General features: G+C 42.7%; 2 protein-coding genes across 2 annotated transcripts in view; one reads left to right on the top strand and one right to left on the bottom strand.

Annotated features, from left to right (window-relative positions):
- Positions 1-2,294, bottom strand: part of tmem178bb (transmembrane protein 178Bb) — a 75,239-nt gene extending 72,945 nt beyond the window's left edge. The window contains exons 1-2 of the mRNA XM_086268816.1: positions 2,195-2,294; positions 1,255-1,945 (exon numbers count right to left, since the gene is read on the bottom strand). Of these exons, the coding sequence (XP_086124942.1) occupies positions 1,255-1,636 (382 nt within the window). The 5' untranslated portion in view covers positions 1,637-1,945; positions 2,195-2,294. The remainder of the gene's footprint in view (positions 1-1,254; positions 1,946-2,194) is intronic.
- Positions 2,295-10,141: 7,847 nt separating this feature from the next.
- On the top strand, positions 10,142-19,064 carry mrps33 (mitochondrial ribosomal protein S33). The gene is made up of 3 exons (XM_086270109.1): positions 10,142-10,516; positions 16,021-16,237; positions 18,582-19,064. Exons 2-3 carry the CDS (start codon positions 16,023-16,025, stop codon positions 18,685-18,687), a joined length of 321 nt encoding a protein of 106 aa, XP_086126235.1. The 5' UTR covers positions 10,142-10,516; positions 16,021-16,022; the 3' UTR covers positions 18,688-19,064.
- Positions 19,065-19,898: the final 834 nt, after the last annotated feature.

Below are 19,898 nucleotides of genomic sequence, written 5' to 3'. Positions count from 1 at the left end.
TTTGAACCTTGTCACTGCTGACTGTGTTGTTGTAAAGCAGCTGCATGTAGCTACAGGAGTTGTTAGATGATCACACAACTGTACATGCATCATGCATGGATTTAAGTGTTTATGCCCACAGCTACGTCCTTATCGATCCATTACTGTGAGGTGACACTCAGAGGCATCATGGAGACAAACCACACATAGTTTTCCAAGCTGATGGAGATGGAACAGATCAGAGCTCTCTATGGAGGCATTCATCTGATCACTGAGAGCTCTGACTGTGGGCTGCCCATTACTGCAGATGGTAGGCCATCAAGGCCATTCAGGCATCGTCAAAGGAAGGCACAGCTGCAGCTCACACACACATATGCACATATCACCACACACACACACACACACACACACAGTCTTGTTCCATTTTTGACTCGAGCCAGTAACTTCCATCAGAAAGCTCATCCTCCTTGCCTTAACACGCAGCTCGCCTGTGAAGCACAGTCAGAGGCAGAAGGACGGACCTGGACTTTGAATATACAAATCATGGTGGGTGTTTGTTTAAATGCAGGAATTAACATTTGCATAAGCAGTACTAAAACGACCATGTCTCATATGGTCCTCATAGGTTTCGCCTGACTCTATTTTGATAGATAAGCTACACTTTATAATAGCAAACAAAGGTGACGTGACTCCATAGTGCAGCAGTTTACACATTCTTCTAACGAGCAAAAGATCCCAGGATCACAAACAAATCCCTCATATGTGAAGCTACGCTGTGTCAGTGAGGGAGTAACTTGGCTCCAGTTCCTGTTGATGAAGTAATGTGGACAGTACCACAGTCTGTACTGTCCTGATCATCTGCACATACTTGTTGTACTATAGCACAGTTAACATTTTTGATTTGCAATGCTGCATTACTCATTCACAGAGTGTCACATACTGCTCTTTAGCTCCTTCCTTAACAAGCAGCTCTTCCTGTTTCACGCTGAGTGCTTGGCGAGCCCGTGCACATCCTGAAACGATTATGTCATATTTTGCAGGAGCAGGTTCACACACACTGCTGCTCGGCGTCATCGTCAACATGCAAATAGCATGACAACAGGCCCTAACCCTGAGCCATGCCCGTGGAGCAACATGAGCTTCCAGAACAGGATGATTTATATTGTGCGATCATTGACCACAGAGCAGCCTGAATCCTTTCCTGCGACTCATGTTCCAGCACATCCATCATGTTTCTGTCACTCTAACGTAGCGTCTGTGTCATTCTTGTCTTACCTTTCCGGATGCTCTCTTCGATTTCGTGGTCGAAGGCCAGCCGATGGCATTTCCTCCACAGCCCCATGTTGGTGGAGTTATACTGCCTACTACATTCATCTGCGGCGCTCATGGCGAACAGCTGCCGTCTGTTCCGGGCCAAAAGCAGCTTCTCTTGCCATCGGGACACGCTGCTCCGGCTGGCCCGCAGCGGTAGGCTGTTGTTGGGGATGTAGATGAAGCCCGGGTCCTTGCGGCGGCTGGAAAAGCTTCGGCACCGCTCCCTGTACCGTCTGGCGTCTGTCTCGTACCAGTGGTCGGAGCACATCGCCACGGCCAGCATGCCCAGGGCGCAAAGAGAAAGAGAGAGGCCGGCGTAGAGCAGTAACTTCCCCGCAGCCATGCTCGGTTCTGTCACAGCCGCATCAGCACCTCGACAGACGGACAGCTCCTCTGCGGCTTCCCCACCGCTTCAACTCACATCACCTCTGGAGAGCAGCGTCGGGACCATCCTCCGGGTGACCTTTATGTACAAACGGAAGGCGAACCTTTCCGGCGGCACAGTCTGCAGACAAATACGTTTAATCCCCGGACGCGGAGGTTTTCGGTGATAAAGTGCCCACGTCCGTCCTGCGTGCGCGGCGCTGCAGCACCTCGGCGGAGAGAAAAAGACGCTTATCTCATTTCAGCTCCCAGCCACGGATCCGTCTGTCTGATAGGGCGACACCATCAAGCACAAAACACATCAGCACGCCGCTAAGGGTTTAGTTAAACATGTAGTAGGCCATACGTGACACGAACCACTGCAGAACCCACCCACTGACAGTAACGATGAACGAGGAAGAGTGCAAACATGCAACGAGTGATTTATACAGCCGTATTTACCGAATGTAAGGGTGCGATTGAAGGAGCACGAACATGCACCACCTATAACGTGCAGCTCATAGTTTAGAGAACCAACCTGATGTGTCCACAGAGCCCACGCAGCCGCAGCCCACCAGCCAGAGCACAGCGCAGGGGTATCAGCGCCACAGTCAGCATCCCCAGCACGTCTGAGGGGATGACGGCAGCTGCTACACATCAGGCCTGTGCGCTGACCAATCAGCACCCGTCTGTCTGGAGCAGCGCCGTCAGCTCACGGGCTACATGACTACAGCTGCCCGCGTGAAATCTCCAGTCAGGTTTGATTTTTGATTCGGATTCAACTTTATTGTCATTACAGTTTGAATCTAATCACACGTGCAAGAGCAGTAAGAGCAATAGGAGCAGATTATATACCAATACGGGTAGGAATAAAGGTGGGAATATGAACAGATTATGTACAAATAAGTTAAGTATACAGATGTTTATATTGCTATACAGACGGGCAGATTTACAGGTATTGTATGAACAAATATACAGATGTGCTACAGATGTATCGATCTGTGGTAACCAGATCTACAGAGTGCTGCACTGACATTCACTTAAACGGAAAAATCCAACGAAGCAGCGATGGAGGCGGAGTGGATTCCTCACAGTGTTAGAACATTGTGCTTGAAACACTGAAAGCTGAGCCGTTCCCTTCAAACTAATGGGGGGGGGGGGGGGGGGGGGGGGGGCAAAACAGGAATTTCTGCTGTGAAGTTTCCAAATGTGATCATGTGAAATAGGTTTTCAGTTGTTTCTAGTGTTTTGCCTCAATAAGTGCTTCCTGCAGGAATACAACATATGTTTGACACAGTCACGTGACCATGCATCGCTTCAGCTCCTGAACAGGCTGCTGTCAGTCATAGTGTATAAAGCATATGTTGGTGGACTGACCAGCAGCAGCTGGTATTACTGTTCTTCTGAGTGTTTATTGGTGGAGACATTCACCTCAAAGGTGGTTTTGATAACTATGGTCCATGTTCATGTCTGTGTAGCTCAAACATTTTGGGTCACATTAAAATGAAGGGACAGCTGAAACCATGTTTCCCTGAATTCAAGTAGTGTTGGTTCTTAAACTTTTCATCACCCATAAAGAATATGCCATATTCTGCAGAAACCGGCTATTTTAGGACCCAGAAGAGCTGCTTTTCAGTTAATGTAGGCAATATTGATATTAGTATGTTGTATGCTGTTTATTTAGCCTGACACATTTGTTTTGGAGGTGTTTGAGCACTGCAGCACAAAAAGACATTGAGTCACATATTTAGAAGGAAGCTAAAGGAATTTATGATTGGTCATAATTATGCTGATCGAAGCTGCTTAAATAATTCACTGAGGTACATAAAAAATGCACATTTTAAAAAATTTGGACTGAAAACATCCAGAACAATCTTTCTGTTTCTTCATATCTGGCGCCATCTTCTGTTATTAAAGAGCAATAGACTCCGGGTGCCACCTAGAGCTGCAATCAATTCAGTGACGATTCAAAAGATCCATTCAACTTCTCAAAGTAGCTTCGGCTTAAATGAAAATTGGGAAAAAACTGAACAGAATGAAAAATAATAAATGGTAAAGTATTGATCGAGAGTGAAAGTGCAGTCAAAACACAGAGCAGTGTTTGCAGGAAGCTGGCAGGAAACGCTGTGTGTGGCAGGCACATTTGCAGATCCAAATTTCAGACAGCAGACGGGACTGTGCTCGGAAACTGGAACTGGCAAATACCAACAGACAGGTTCAAACAGAGAACTGACACTTAGACAGGACACACAGTAAGAGGGAAACAGACACTAAATACAAGAGGGAATCAGAACAAAGAGGAAACACCTGGAGAACACGGCTGGCAACAGTCTAAGAGGTGAGACGGGGACAAGTGGCTGCAGAATAAAACAGGACACACAAACTGAGGCGCAGACTGACTAAAATACAGGGAACAAAGGGAGAGGGCCAAGAGAGGTGAGAGAAAGCAGACAGACACATAGAAACATGACTGGGAAACAGGCAACTACACCTGGAGAAGAGGAAGACTTCACAGGGAAGGACACAGAGACGAGACCAGGACATGAAAAGGGGCCTAATAACAAACAACACAACCTAAACTAGAAATACAGAGAACAAGGAAAAATAGTCACACAGGGAGCCCAACAATATTAAACAAGACCCTAACAGAACCCTGCTGGAACGGCTCTACATTTAAAATCTTCAGTTGGTAAAAAACAAAATGAAAATGTAATTCTAATGAGCTAAGTCGAAAAAGAAAGAAACACTGACAAAATACAAATAAAGGAAGAACTTCACAGCCTTTATGTTTACTCAGCAAACGAATTCGCTTTGCTGTGTCGACTTAGTTTAAGAAATTCATCCAACGTTTGTCAGAGTAAACATTACTCATCTTTCACATGTACTCAGTGGTTTAACATAAGAATCCTCAAACTGTCTTCCTTCACTACACCTTTTTACCATGATAAAGTGGTAGGGTGCATACCATTAGTGTTGCCTGTATGCACTCTACATGAGCATCTTCACCGTTCTGCTATCCTGTTCAACTTGGTCAGAGCCATCGTCCCCCTCTCCATCATGCTAATGCTCATGCTAACTGAATTATTTAAAACTTTTTCAAACTCCATCTTCTCGACGTCACACTTGTTGCCCAAGGCTGTTAGCAAGAGAATCCCATTTATTATGATGCTAAATTACTGAAGCTCGTTTACTGGCTAATGCTACAGTTGAGGCCAAAATTATTGGCCCCCCAGGAATTTTGGATCATTTTGCTAAACTTTTGCCCAATGTTTGCAGCATTGATGAAACTTGATATAATCAAACATTCACCAGCGCTATTTAGTAGCTTTTGGTATATTATAAAATGCATTTCTAGGCTTGCTTTATATCAAATATAATAAAAAAATGGGGTGGTCAAAAATATTAGCCCTATGTGAATGTTTGCTTTCAAAACTCCTTGATCAATTCACCAATCAGCTTTGAAACCACAGGTGTGCAGTCAACTGGCTTCCTAACAACATTCAATCAGCATAGAAAGGGTCCAAGGAACAGGGACTTGAACACATGAGAGTTACTGTTACTGACCATTGCCAAAGACAAAGGAAATAATTCTGGAGCTCAGAAAAAAGATAGTAGAGGCTCGTTATAAAGGGCAAGGCTACATTGCCATTTCCAAGCAATTCACAGTGTCTAGAAATGCTGTATGTTGCATCATTGCCAAGTACAAGGAGACGAATTCTGTAAGAAACAAACCTGGCCGTGGCCGTAAGCACAAGATTTCAAGAACTCTGGAGAGGAAAATAGTCAAAGATGTCAGCAAGGAACCCCGGACATCTGCATCTGGAGTTGATGTTTCAAGGAACACAGTTGTGACGGCTCTTCATTGACTTTAGCAGCATCGTCCCAGAACATCCCCTTTACTCAAAGAGCAGCACATCGTAGCCCGACTGAGGTTTGCCCATGAACATTTGAAAGGTAAAGATGAGTTTTGGTAGTCTGTGCTTTGATCTGATGAGACTAAACTGGAACTGTTTCAGCACAGTTGTTGCTTATGTTTGGCGAAGAAAGCCACAGGCCTTCAACCCCAGGGCCCTATTTCAGGAAGCCGGTTTAGAGCAAACTCTGAGTAAGTATATCCTGAGTTAACGGAAACTCTGGGTTTTCGGTTTCACAAAGCGAGTTTAGATTAATTCTGAGCGAGTTACTATGACGACACACTCCGTGAAGCTAACCTGCCCCCTAGCAGGTTTACTTCAACTAACCCTGACTGTCTCCGCCCCTTTGTCGGAAACCTGACTGTAGGAAGTGTCAGACATGGCGTGCCCCTTCCTTGAAGAGCCAGTAGATGTTGAAGCCCAAATTCTCCGCAGAGCTCTCCGCCGGGAGAGAGTGATTAGAGCGCGTTTGGACATTTTATCATTTCCTGATGATTTTCTGTGCGAACGTTACCGTTTTTCAGCACAATCTATAATTTATTTGAATAACATCCTCAGGCCTAATATTGCTCATGTGACACATCGCGGACATCCTCTCAGTTCTGTGCATATTATTTGTATTGCACTTCGGTTTTTTGCAAACGGGAGCTTTCTGTATAATATTGGTGACGCTGAGCACGTTTCCAAGGCTACCGTCTGTCGGGCAGTCAGGAATGTTACAGTTGCACTGAAACGTCTCCTGTACTCGTCTGTGGTGTTCCCCGGTCATAGACCCACAAGATTTATCAAAGAGGGATGCCACAAAATTGCAGGTATCAGGATGAACGAAACTTAATTCATGATGTGGTGATATTTGAACTACTACTTAAATTTTACATTTATTTTCACGGTTCCCAGGCGTGATTGGCTGTATAGATGGCACTCACATTCCAATCATTGCTCCTTCAGTAAATGAAGGAGACTATGTGAACAGGAAGTCTTTCCACAGCATTAATGTACAGGTACATAGTTCCCTGTAGCATTTCAAACTAACAAATTATTTCATTATAGTAATGGATGCTAATTTGTGTTCTCTGCACTGTGAAGATCATATGTGATGCTGCCAACATTATCACAAATGTGGAAGCCAACTGCTCAGCCTCTGTGAGTGGTGGTGGAGGACCCCCACCTGTTTTTCGGGCCTCCGCTTTTTTTCTGTTGGCTATAACGGGTCACATTTGAGCATACAGAGTAAGCAAATATGTACTTGTAATGTGCTCAGATAATTTCAATAAGTGCTTACAGAGGGGAAATTAATGTAGCCTCTAACTGCAATTGATTTACATCGGACAAACAGACCAAGCACTATGGCTCATAATACAATTACACCTTACCTGTTTGGACTATATTTTTATATTTCATTTTTACTTGCTGCCAGGAACGTTTGGGGCCTGTTGGGTTGCACCTGCGCTCACATCACATCACAAAATAAAATGTATGAAATAAAAAATAAAATAAAATAAAATAAAATAACGTGTTAAATGGGTGGAAATCCCTAGATCAATGTTTAAATTAACACTCACGCATTGACTCTGTCGGCTATGTTTTGCCGTGCATGCTCTCTTTCTTTTGCAGCTGAGGCTGTGTTACTTTTTTTCCGCAAAATTTGCATGTTATCAGCCTATGCTGCCATCAGAATTTCGGCCTCAAGCGCTGTGAAATACATTGACCGCGCCTTCTTTCCCTCCGTCTCCATGGTGACTCGCTTAATCTGTGCTCCACTAATCAGGGCTTTATGTATCCTCGTGTGCGCGCTTAATTTGGGGTTAAAGCAACTCCGCGTTGACTGAACTAATTGTTATCAGCCTTTCTGAAACCGAATATTCCGAGTTGGACAGTTTGGGGTTACTCAACCCTGAGTATCGTTTTTCACTCTGAGTTTTCTAAACCGGCTTCCTGAAATAGGGCCCTGGAGCACAGTTGGGAACATCATGCTGTGAGGCTGTTTTGGCGCCTCGGGCACAGGAAGCCTTGTTTGGTTGCATGACATCATGAAAAAAGAAATTATGTTGACATTTTGAAGGAGAATTTGCAGAAATCTGCTCATAGTCTAGGCTTAGGTCATTGCTGGGTCTTCCAGCAAGACAATGACCCAAAGCATGCATCAAAATTAGTCCAACATTTCCTCAAGGATACCAAAACCAAGATCCTGGAGTGGACCATTCAATTTGGAGCAGCTAGAACAGTTTGCAATGGAGGAATAGGCCAAAATCCCTCAGGAGACCTGTGCCAACCTTGTAAAGACCTACTCTAAGAGATTGTTGTCAGTTGTGGCTCAGAAAGGGTACAGTATTGACTATTAATGGCCATGGGGCTAATAATTTTGGATGTTTCATTTTTGCCCTTTTTTCAGTTTGGTGTATCAATAAAATATTGTAATTAAACTTAGTGGACATATTTATTTTGGAAGCAGACACACTATACAAAAAGACTTGTTGTTAATGGTCATTTTCACACTGAAATCAAGAGTGCTGTCTAATTTCATAACGGGGGCTAATAATATTGCCATCAACTGTAGCTGGTCTAACTGATCTCAGAACAGTAGGCACCATACCTTCCATCAGTTCAGTCACAGAGTGGCAGTTTATCCACAACGAGCATGCACAAACCACCAGAAACAAGCTGCTGGCCCCTCAGCTTGCTCATCTGCAGTCTTTGTTAACATGAGACAAAAATGCCTTCAGAGAGAGATAAATACACTTTGCCATGAGATGAAACAAGCACAGCTTTCTTCAGCCACAAGTAATGTAAAGGCTGTAATGTAAAGGCTGGATGCACATATTATTTGACAGGTGAGTAGCTTTATGACAGAGCTGTCTGACATGAAAGCCTTGCTTTACCTTGGTACATTTTAATTTAAGTCTATTTTCAGACGTGAAAACACTTCAGGTCACCAAGACTTTTACAGTCTAACATCAAAACCATGATGCTGGTACTGTAGATGAGCTTTTTATTCAATAACTCATATTCAACCACAGTAAATAAAAAAAGGTTCTGTGTAACGCACGGCTCTTAGACAAACGTTTGCAAAAGCATCTTTTCCAAGTGTGCTACTGATGACACTGTCTCATGCATTCTTACACTACTATACACTGCACTATTGCTGGTTGTGCTCCACTCTGGACTGGCTGAGTGAATGTGACTACAGTAAAGCGACTCTGTTGGCAGGTTCAAGCACACGTGTGCACTGTGGTCCCATAGAGCACTGAGCCATGGGTCCCATGCACCTACCTTAAACGTCTTAAACGCCAGGCAGGTTAGGACCCAAATACCTCTCAAGCTGGACTGAACTTAACAACAGCTTTACTGCTGGAGAAAATACAAATAACTAAATACAAAGAACTTAACTGTCAGGAACGCAAACACTCGAGATTGTGTGAAAAGGAATGACAGAAAGAAAGTAAATAGCAAAGATATGTTGAATAGAAAGGTATTAATGAAATGTCACAAAACAATGTTATTAAAATATCATTATGAATTTACAGTTTTTTATTTATACAGGCGCAAATTAAACCCAATTTGTGCCTGTGTGTGTGTGTGTGTGTGTGTGTGTGTGTGTGTGTGTGTGTGTGTGTGTGTGTGTGTGTGTCAGAAAAAGTGTTAAGCATAGATAAAAGTGCTGCAAAATGAGACTTTTAGAAAGCACCTTTAGTGTTCGACAGGTTTGCTACAGTATGTTGTCAGAAGTATTCATTCATCTGTCTGCACATGAATATAAACTTGAGTCTCATTCTTAATCCACAGGATATTTAATATGATGCTAGCGCGCCCTTACCAGCTATACCAGCTTTACTAATACTTTATTTTTTTATTAAGTTTATATGTTGTGTTTTTTGTTGTTTGGTTTTTTTAACGATGGACGTAAAGTGTGTCAGTAAAGAGTAATTGATTGAATTATGTGCTGCAGAACACGTGGGCTAAATGTTGTTTTGAAATGCTTCCGTCTCATTATTATTATTTTTTTTTATTGAAAGAAATTTTCATATACAAAACAAGTCAAGGAAACAGACCAGAATTGTAACAATTTACATTATAAAGATGGTGAAGCAAGTCATCATAACTTTACAGTGAGAAAATAAAAGTTTCTAGGATAAAGTAATAAGGAACATAGACCTTTTGACACAGGCAGGAAAATTAGAATAGCAAGTATTTTGTGATTTTACAGCATAGTACAGCAGTTTTTTTGTTCATATTTGAAATAAGCTTAAGTGACTTAAAATATTGACAAAAGTAATTCAAGAAGACGGTAAACATAGGAGAGGCATTCTTCCACTTACATAAATGAATAAAAAACTTACATAGCACTATTACAAAATTGACAACATCTGAGATTTCAGAATCCAGATTGTCCATAAAGTAAAGAATATCCTTAGATGTGAAGGCAGGTACATTGGAAATTCTGAGTGAAACCCAACAGTGTATTTCAAACCAATTCCGTCTCATTATTACCAAGCCAAATTAAAAATCAGCGCCTCCTGCACTTATAAGCGAACAGCTGCATTTAAGCGGAACTTTGCCTATACCTGTCACATCCACGGAACTATTAACAGGGACGGACTTCCGCTTTGATTGCGTAAACGCATTGGTGTATGCGTAGATAAATTAGAATATATCGACTAGGATACTGTTTTCTAGGATGGTGTTTTCGAGAATTTAATGACGGCTAACGGGTACACATATGTGTAATAAAAACTACTAATTGTTCCAACGATAGATATGTGTAATTCACACAGAGTCGCACAAACAGGAAGTAAGAGGAACAAGCCAATCAGCTCCACGGAGCATGTGTCACGCGTGATGCACCGTCTCCGGTGAAGGTTACGGTTAGTTGAACGTGTGCACTGTTACCTGTTACCTGAAGCAGAGGCTACAGATAGATTCGGGAAACAACGCCGTGCGCAGCTGCGGTAAGAATTAATTTCACTGTCATGAAGCTGTTCGTCTGCTCACAGCAGCTCACAGACACGAGCTGCTTCCTCCTGTTCAAACACAGAACAGTGTTAACAGATCGTCCTGTGACTGCAGCATCAGAAACCCTACTTCTCATATTTACCTGCTGTTCAGTGATCCAGTCTAACTCACTTCGGCGGCCTCCCGGTATAATTTATCCCAGCTGACCCAAAGTAACTAAAAACGTGCTAATATATAATTACTAATAGTTCTAAATCTGCAATACAACGAACCTTGCTAACTGAATTATACGGACCCACGAACGCACTTTGATAAGTTAACATAGTTTATAATCTGGATTTAGCGAGTTTATGTAAATCTACGCCGCCGGACTCCTGGGTTTACCGGTGTTCCAGATTAACTGGCGCTTAGATCAACTGGTGTTGGTCGAACAGATGTGTGGCAGTCTTACGTTTCAGGAGCTGCTACCGACAAACCAGTGTATGTGTACTCCACTGTGCTCTGTGAGTGACGTGACCTGCAGTTAAATATTTGAAATGATAAGCAATGGTGCTTCAATCAGAATTCTTTATTCATTTCTATGGAAATGATGCCGTTTCTCCAAGACCAGAACAGGCTGGACTAAATTAAATAATACAGCATATTATACAGTTTATAAACTATAAGAAACAGCTCTAACATATGTTTCCTTTATTAGCTCCTTTAGCAGAGAGAGGAAAAATTGTACTTTCTCATAATTTACAGCAATAATCAACACGACCGACTCAATTGTCTCAGATCATTTAGATGCTAACGCTGCATTTTCCAGTTCAGGCCAAAACCTGCTGATCTTTATTAACCCTTGAATGTCAGGCTGGCATAGCTAGTTATTACATTAGCATCAGGGAGAAGGCTAGCTATACTACGGCACATGGTATGTTAAATGTTTTTGGAGGAATGTTCACTGTGCTTTTTATTGTTTCCTTTACGTATTGTGTATTAGTGCGAGGAAAATAAACCAGTTCTTGCTGTATGCATTCCAGTCATATGCAGCTATATGTCTCAATAAGTACATATTAGAGACGCCCAGAGCTCCATCTCTTCAGCCACCTTCTCTAGCTATCCTGGGGGGACACCAAGGTATTTCCAAAAAATCTGAGAAATCTACTCTTCTGTGTATCCTGGGTCTGCCCTGAGATCTACTTCCAGTGAAACCTACCCAGAACACCTTACCTAGGAGGTGTCAGGGAGGCATCCTAGTCAGATACTCGAACCACCTCAACTGACTCCTTTCAGTGTGGTGGAGTAACAGCTCTACTCCAAGCTCCTCCTGAATAACCAAGCTTTTCACCCTGTCTCTAAGGCGAAGCCAAACCATCGTGTAGAGCAGGGGTGGGGGAACTCTAGGCCTCTAAGGCCGGTGTCCTGCAGGTTTTAGACGTGTCCTTGATCCAACACAGCTGATTTAAATGGCTAAACGACCTCCTCAACTAGGGCTGGGCCATATTATACCGTTCACGGTAATACCGGTATAATGTTAGGCAACGATAGGAAAATGAAATATCGCGATAGAATATGAGTAAAACGCGCATGCGCAGTGCCTTTGTTTTCATACGCACATGGCCGATTGTTGAGTGAAACAGATGAACCAGAATTGGTTTGTAAAAATGATGCAACTTCAGTGATGTGGAACTGGTTTGGTGTTTGTCCGTCAGATACACGACAAAGCACATTTTTTTGCAGAACATGCAAGCGGCCGTCGTTATCCGGTTGTTCAGTGATGACGTGACGAATCCTACTTCCGGGCCTAAAGTAGTCTGCGTTTAATATGGCTTTTGTGTTGTTAACATGTTTAATGTTTTGTATTTTCTTCTATTTGATCTCAAAAAGCTCCTAAAACAGTCAGTGATCACTGTTGACCTCCCTCGGCTTTTATTACCGCTAATCATTTATTTAAGCTCAGTTTTTAAAACCTTATGATGTAACTACAGCCCAGCCCATGCAGCAGTATATGAATGACTAACCTCGTATTGTGGATGGATTATCTCAGTTGTTCTCCTGGCTGAAGTTTGGTCCTTTTACAGCATCCTGCCATGCGATTACATTTGTTCCTGACCACCGAGAACACTCACATTAACTTTTATCGAGTGGAAAAAAAGTTAGCTTGTTTATATTATGCTAACATAGCTGTGTCGCTAGCGGTCACGTAGCACATCATTATATAGCAGCTAGCCCAACTTCAGTAACCCTACAAACATCACTGCTGTTTAGTTTTCTGTCTTCATTTATGCTGGAAGTGATAGCAGAGCTGTACGTTTTAATTTGTTTCCAAAACCCCGCAGTCAGGACATGCTATATTGTATTTAGATAGAAGCTAGTGAGCTAACTCCATGCTAACTTCTAACTCCGTTAAATGTCATAAATTCCGTTTTCATGGATGCCTGGATGTTAAACTCAATTGTTACACCTGGTAGAGCAGAACGCTGATCATTTTATTAAAGATGAAAGACTTTAGACAGTTTTTCAACTCTCAGTAATGCCATAGGGTTAGGGTTAGGGTTACCTAACCCTAACTGGTTAGGGTTAGGGTTACCTAACCCTAACCGGATTGTCGGACTAAGATGCTATTAAATCTGGGAGTAATCTGGGTCCTAAACTCCATATCCTTCAGGTCAAACAACACTGCAGCATCACTGAGAGTTAAAAACTGTCTAAATTCTTTCATCTTTAATAAAACGATCAGCATCGCTGCTTTACCAGGTGAAACTATGAAGTTTAACTTCCAGGCATCCATGAAAACAAAAGTTATTACATTTAAAGGAGTTAGAAGTTAGCAGGAAGCTAGCGGAAGTTAGCTCGCTAGTTTCGCTAGTTACCTAAGCATGATATAGCATGTTCTGACTGAGAGATTTCTGAAAAAAATTCAAACGTACAGCTCTGCTATCACTTCCAACATAAATGAAGACAGGAAACTAAACAGCAGTGACGTTTGTAGGGTTACTGAAGTTGGGCTAGCTGGTATTAATGATGTGCTACGTGATCGTTAGCGACACAGCTATGTTAGCATAATATAAACAGTGAAGCTGGAGGATGAACGCTAACACTTTTCCACTTATAAAAGTTAACGTGAAGGTTCCTGATGGTTAGAGACAAATGCAATCGCATGGCAGGATGCTGTAAACGGACCAAACTTCAGTCAGAAGAACAACTGAGATAATCCATCCACAATACGAGGTTAGTCATTAATATACTGCAACAACATGGGAATAGAGCAGCTGTGATAGAATACAGCATTAATGAATCAATGGTACAGAAGTGGAGGAAGCAAGAAGAATGAGTTTAATAAAGTTTGATTTATCTGACTGCTTTGTTTCGCTTAATGTGCCTTATAATCCCGTGCACCTTATGGTCCGAAAAATACGTACTGCACACTGCAGTTTAATTCAAATTCAAATTTTATTTGTCACGTACACAGTCATACACAGTACGATATGTAGTGAAATGCTTGGACAACTGCTCGTGACCTAAAGAAAACAAAAAAGGAAAAGGCTATGAATAAGATAGGAAATAAATATGAAAAATTAAAAAGGGTAAATTTAACTAGGAAGGAATAGAATATAAATTAAGGTTAAAAATGAAATAACTGTACAACAAAATACACAATACACAATATAGAACTATATAAGAATGTATGAAGAAATCTAAATATAAATAAATATATACACAATAACAGCAGCTGTACAAGTATTAACTGGAAATGAAGAATATAGTGACCAGTGTTGTGCAAAAACAAAGTCCAGAAAGTCCAGTGTGTGTGTAAGAACTGTATGTGTGGGTCAGGACTGTGTGGTGGTGTGATTGAGAGACCGTATCGCCTGCGGGAAGAAGCTCCTCCTCAGTCTCTCTGTGTTGGTCTTCAGGGAGCGGAATCGCTTTCCTGACCTCAGCAGAGAGAACAGTCTGTTGTTGGGATGGCTGAGGTCCTTCACGATCTTCCTGGCCTTGGTCCAGCACCGCCTGCTGTAGATTGAGTGCAGGTCAGGGAGCTCGGAGCGGATGGTGCGCTCAGCTGACCGCACAACCCTCTGTAGAGCTCGTCTGTCCTGCATGGTGCTGTTCCCGAACCAGGTTAAGATGTTTCCCGCCAGGATGCTCTCTATGGTGCACGAGTAACAGTTCCTGAGCACCTTGGAGGGCAGTTGGAAGTCTCTCAAGCGTCTGAGGTGGTAGAGACGCTGTCGGGCCTTTTTCACCACGGTGTTGATGTGACAGGACCATGACAGGTCCTGCGTGATGTGAACTCCGAGGTATTTGAAGCTGTCCACTCTCTCCACTGGGCACTCGTTGATGACGGGGGTCTGGTAGTTCCTCTCCTGCTTAGTGCTGAAGTCCACTATCAGCTCCTTTGTCTTACTGACGTTTAGAAGGAGGTTGTTCCTCTGGCACCAGTTCTCCAGATTCCTAATCTCCTTCAGGTAGCACCTCTTTTTAACTTCAGTGGATATTATACATGGTTATGCTCAGGATATGTCAGCCCATTTCTGCTGGAAATGCCTTTTGGTTAAACTTTCAGCAAGGAATTTGCATTTGCACTGTTACATTTTTATAAAGCTTTAATGTACATAAAAACCAGCTTCTTGTTTAAGTGAAAATAAATGGAAGGTTGTCTTTTTGCACTAGTAATGTTGTGGAGTTGTATTTTGTCTCGCATCAATTATATCATCAGTTATATCGTTATTGCAAATTTTCAAATATATATCGTGATAAATATTTTTGGCCATATCGCCCTGCTCTATCCTCAACATGCCTTCAACTTCTCCAGACGCCTGGTAATGAACTAGACTCTCACATTACCCCTTGAGTGCAAACTAGAACTTCTGTCCATAAATATTATGAGCAGAACAGCAGAGTCCAAAACCCACTGAAGATGAGTCTGACTTTTTGCTTGCAGCGCAGACTAAACTTTCACGGGAACTGGACCCTGCAACAACAGGCTCGATCTACTCTGGAAGCCGAGGGACACGGTCAAATGCTTGCTCCAAATCCACAAAACACACACAGGCTAGTTGGGCAAACACCCAGACGCCCTTGAATGTTTTGAGTGGACGCAGAGCTGGTCCAGTGTTCCCTGACAAGCACGAGCATCTCATTGTTCCTCCAAATAAAAGCCCAAAATTTTCAGTCCTTTCTTACCATGAAGATGAATCACCAGCTCTTTTAAAATCATAGAAAAACTTACGTAGAATACTTTTACACATGCTACGTTCATGTAACTTTCATGCTGATTAAACAGATAAGTTGTACCACAAAGAAACCCAAAAACTGTACATTGTGATATGACGTGTTCAGAGTTATTTTTCACATTTTTCTTTGCTACGTAACTCCATATATCCTGTTTGACTTATTTGATGTCTTCAGTTTGTATCTACCATGTAGAAAGTAGTAAAATAAAGAAAAACATTAAATGAGAAGGCGTGTCCAAACTCGTCACATGTCAAACTCTGTTTCTTGTGCTCATTAGTGATGGCAGGCCTGTCCAGCTATGCATTGCGGATGGCCAGACTGAGCTCACAGATCTTTGGAGAAGTTGTGCATCCAACTGACCCGAAATCTATGAAGGTGGTCCAGCTATTCCAGGAGCCCCCTACGGCCAAGAGGAAGGAGGTGTATGACTGGTACCCACACCACAAGATTTACTACGCTGTGACCCAGAAGCTCAGGTTCATGGGTCTGTTCAGGTACAGTAGAATACACCTGTGATACGATGACAGTATTTATCTTTGTAAAAGCAAACATGGCTTCATTTATTTTTACACAGTTGTGCTGCCGAAACACAGTTTTAAGAGTTTGAAAGTTCATTTATTTTCATTTTTTGTGGGATTTACAAAAAAATGTAAAACAAATCCCACTGTTGTCATTTTCTCCCTTTAAAAATGTAATTACATTACAGTGTAGCTGTGATAATGAACTGATTACTGAGGATCATCCTGATTAAACAACAAACAAATATGAATATGCACGCTAAAATGTTTTGTTTGAAATACATTTTATAAATAATTGAAATTCAGCATGAAACACTGTAACATACAATAAGTATGTCAGTGCAGGAGCAGTTACATTGTTTCCAAAACCAAAAAAGATAACCAGGAAATGAAGGCCGGAATCCGAGAGAGATCCAAGCTCCGCCCTCTGCCTCTGTCGGTGCCTCTGAAATTTATCAGCAACTATTTATTACTTCAGAAAGAATTTGAAGTGACTTATAAATGGGGGAAATGTGAACTGCAGTTGCTTCAGAAAGTACTCTGACTGCTTTGCCTTTTTGTTAAAAACTGAAATGACTCATTTACAAAGTATAAGACGCTGAATGCAATATTTTAAAGGTCATCATGGGTAAGTCTGAAGAAGAGGGGTTTTTGCTTTCTTTGATTTTGGCATATTGGACGGCATCTTCGATTCTATCCATAAATGTTAATAATGTAAAGTGTGGTTCACGTCTGGACTGTAACTCGACGACAGTTCTTGTTTCTCAGCGTCGGCGTGGCCTCGTGCTGACCCACTGCTCACTGGAGCAGGCTTTCCTACCATGGAGCTGTGCAGCCTGACAACATCCTGCCACTCCCACACTTCCCACTAGTTTTTAATCACTTAATTATTCTTAATTACTAATTACCTTGTTACTAGATATGCATTTTTTTTTGTTATTTATTCTGTTTTGTGATGAAATGTTTCTGTGGCCCAGATATTGAACTGATTGTATCCAAATGATTTGCTGTATTATTCATCAGGGGTTTTGTTTCTTTGTGTGCATTCAAAGATCATGTGATGTGGAGGTGTCATCATTTATCCTATTATGGAAAATGTCTCATGGTTACCAGTGGGGATTTTAACCACGCCTCACTAGACAACAATAAGTTGAGTGTGCACTAGAACAGAGAACGAGACATGCTGTGTGGTAATGCTGCTAAAGCGTACAGTGTCACTGGAGTTATTAGGCTGGCTATTTGAAGCTGCTGAGGCACTGCAGGGGTCCACGTGCTGGAATAAACTTTGTAAACCACATTGAGAGGACATTAATAAGCTGTATGACAGAGTATATCACATTTGTGTGTAACTACACCATCTTACCATCTCAGGGCTGTATGTTGCTCTGTGAACAAGAAGCTTTGGCTCATTACTTCCCTTAAAGACATGTTTAACTGCTCAGATCAGGGGTGTCCAACTCCGGGCGTCCTGCAGGTTTTAGATGTGTCAGCTGATTTAAACGGCTAAATGACCTCCTCAGCATGTCTTGAAGGTCTCCAGAGGCCTGGTAATGAACTCATCATTTGATTCAGGTGTGATATCTAGATCCCATCCCTGGCTTAAAGCTTCCAGGTCAGGCTCCCACTGAGGAGGGTCCAGCATGAGCTGAAGGCGAAGCTGAAGAAATACAAGGACTACTAGCTAACAGCACAAGATGTGTGGAGAAGAATGAAGAACATCATTGTGTTTAAGTGACTGGTTGTGGCTCAGTGATGGGAGAGTGGGTCATTTACCAGTTGGGAGGTCGAGGAAACGATCCCCAGCTCCTCATGTCCATGTGTCAAAGTGTCCCACTGAACCCCGGTTGCCCCCGATCCGTCCATCAGAGTGTGAATGTTAGATAAACCTGCTTCACTGTATGATTGTGTGTCCATTTAATGTCCACCAGTCCACTGAATGTGACAGACGACCAGTAAGCAGCCTGGAGGGAGCAAATTAGCTGCACCACTCCTCCACCAGGTTTAGCTCACAGCCCTCTGCTGCCTCCACACCCTTACTGCCTTTAGTGATCACTCCCAGTGGGAAACAAAAAGTTCAAATGGGTCACAGATATACTCGGGTAGCTGTTATGTTACATACCCGTGCAGGTAAAGTCTGCAGAGATGTCCTGTACACTTATTCAAAGTGGCTTTCATCTGCTTCACCAGAAAGTCCTGAGTGATGGTTTGATAACTTTCTGAAGAGATCTCATGTGAAAAACAGTGAAACCCATAAGATGAAGTGCATGTAAGTATGGCAGAAGTAAAAACTGTGTCTAATCAAATCCTTAATTTGTTTTAGAGATGAGCATGAAGACTTCAAGGAGGAGATGCGTCGTCTGAGGAAACTGAGAGGAAAAGGGACGCCAAAAAAAGGAGAGGGGAAGAGAGCAGGCAAGAAGAAGTGAACTGCGGCACGTCTGCTCCCCGAGGCTGCACAGGACTCGTTCTTCGGTTTCTCTGCAGGCTGCGCTGGCTGCTGTGCACCGTGGTGGGATGCTGGTCCTGAGAGCGTTCCACTGGTCGGGACTGTCCTGTGTTTCTGTGCTGACAGGACGCTCTGAGTCGGGCGTATCCCACTTCTGTTAAATTGTGTATGTCATTGAACGTGTGTGTGGCAGTAAGAGGGCTGTGCTTATATCTTATTACCACATAATAATGTCTTTCTGTCGAACAGCCCAGGAGGAAGCGTTAGCTGCTGACAGCTTGACTGTGGATGGAACGGCTCAAATGTATAGAAGTAGACACCCTTATTTTTCACAATAAAGTCAATGTGATAAATCTGCAGAGTGGTGCAAAACTTTGTTTTATTGCCTTTAAAGAGGAAAAATCAAGAAGAGGGAGATAAAATCCCTCCATGTAGGAAACGCTCAGCATATGCTGCTATCCACAGTCTGTTTTTCTGGGTCGACCTGCGGACGTGAGCACATGTGGGCATTAAACAATTTGTGGCTGGTGGAGTCATCGACCAATCGGGATGATTGCCAGCTCCTACTGTCCAAGAGTTGAAGTATCATTGGGCAACATACTGAACCCTGAGACACTCCGATGGATGCAGTGTGTGTGTGTGTGTGTGTGTGTGTGTGTGTGTGTGTGTGTGTGTGTGTGTGTGTGTCGGTCGGACAGTACTTGGGCACAGATAAAAGCACTATGAGTGTGTGCGACTGGGTGAATGAGGCGTCTCATTGTAGGAGAAAGTGCTTCGAGTGCTCACATTGAGTATTAAGGTGTTCTTTAAGTAGCAGCCCGTCCATTTACTGCATTCTGACTTCCGTGACATTAAGAAAAAGGTTTGCTATTGCAGGTAGTTACTAAACCAGGGGTGGGGAACTCCAGGCCTCCAGGGCCCGTGTCCTGCAGGTCTTAGATGTGTCCTTGATCCAACACAGCTGATTTAAATGTCTTGAAGTTCTCCAGAGGTCTGGTTATGAACTAATCATTTGATTCAGGTATCTAGAACCTGCAGGACACCGGCCCTGGACACTTGGAGTTCCCCACTTGTGATCTATAAGAAGGCTGCTAAATAAGTGGACTTGATGTGACTAAAAGTTTTAATTCAATGTTGTTAATGTTCGGGTCTCACTGCATTGCCATCTTTGTGCGGACTTGTTTCACTTTG

Source organism: Aulonocara sp. 'chitande type north' Nkhata Bay, linkage group LG17, assembly GCF_057382095.1.
Source record: "Aulonocara sp. 'chitande type north' Nkhata Bay isolate Kocher_YH1m ecotype deep benthic linkage group LG17, A_spYH_male_GT1.1, whole genome shotgun sequence".
Lineage (NCBI taxonomy): Eukaryota > Metazoa > Chordata > Actinopteri > Cichliformes > Cichlidae > Aulonocara > Aulonocara sp. 'chitande type north' Nkhata Bay.
The sequence above is the reverse complement of the archived record's forward strand: the minus strand, read 5'-3'. Positions and strand labels throughout refer to the sequence as shown.

Coding starts and splice junctions, on each gene's coding strand:
- mrps33 (XM_086270109.1), top strand. CDS start 16,023: ATGGCAGGCCTGTCCAGCTATGCATTGCGGATGGCCAGACTGAGCTCA. Junction 16,238..18,581: donor AGGTTCATGGGTCTGTTCAG/GTACAGTAGAAT, acceptor AATTTGTTTTAG/AGATGAGCATGAAGACTTCA.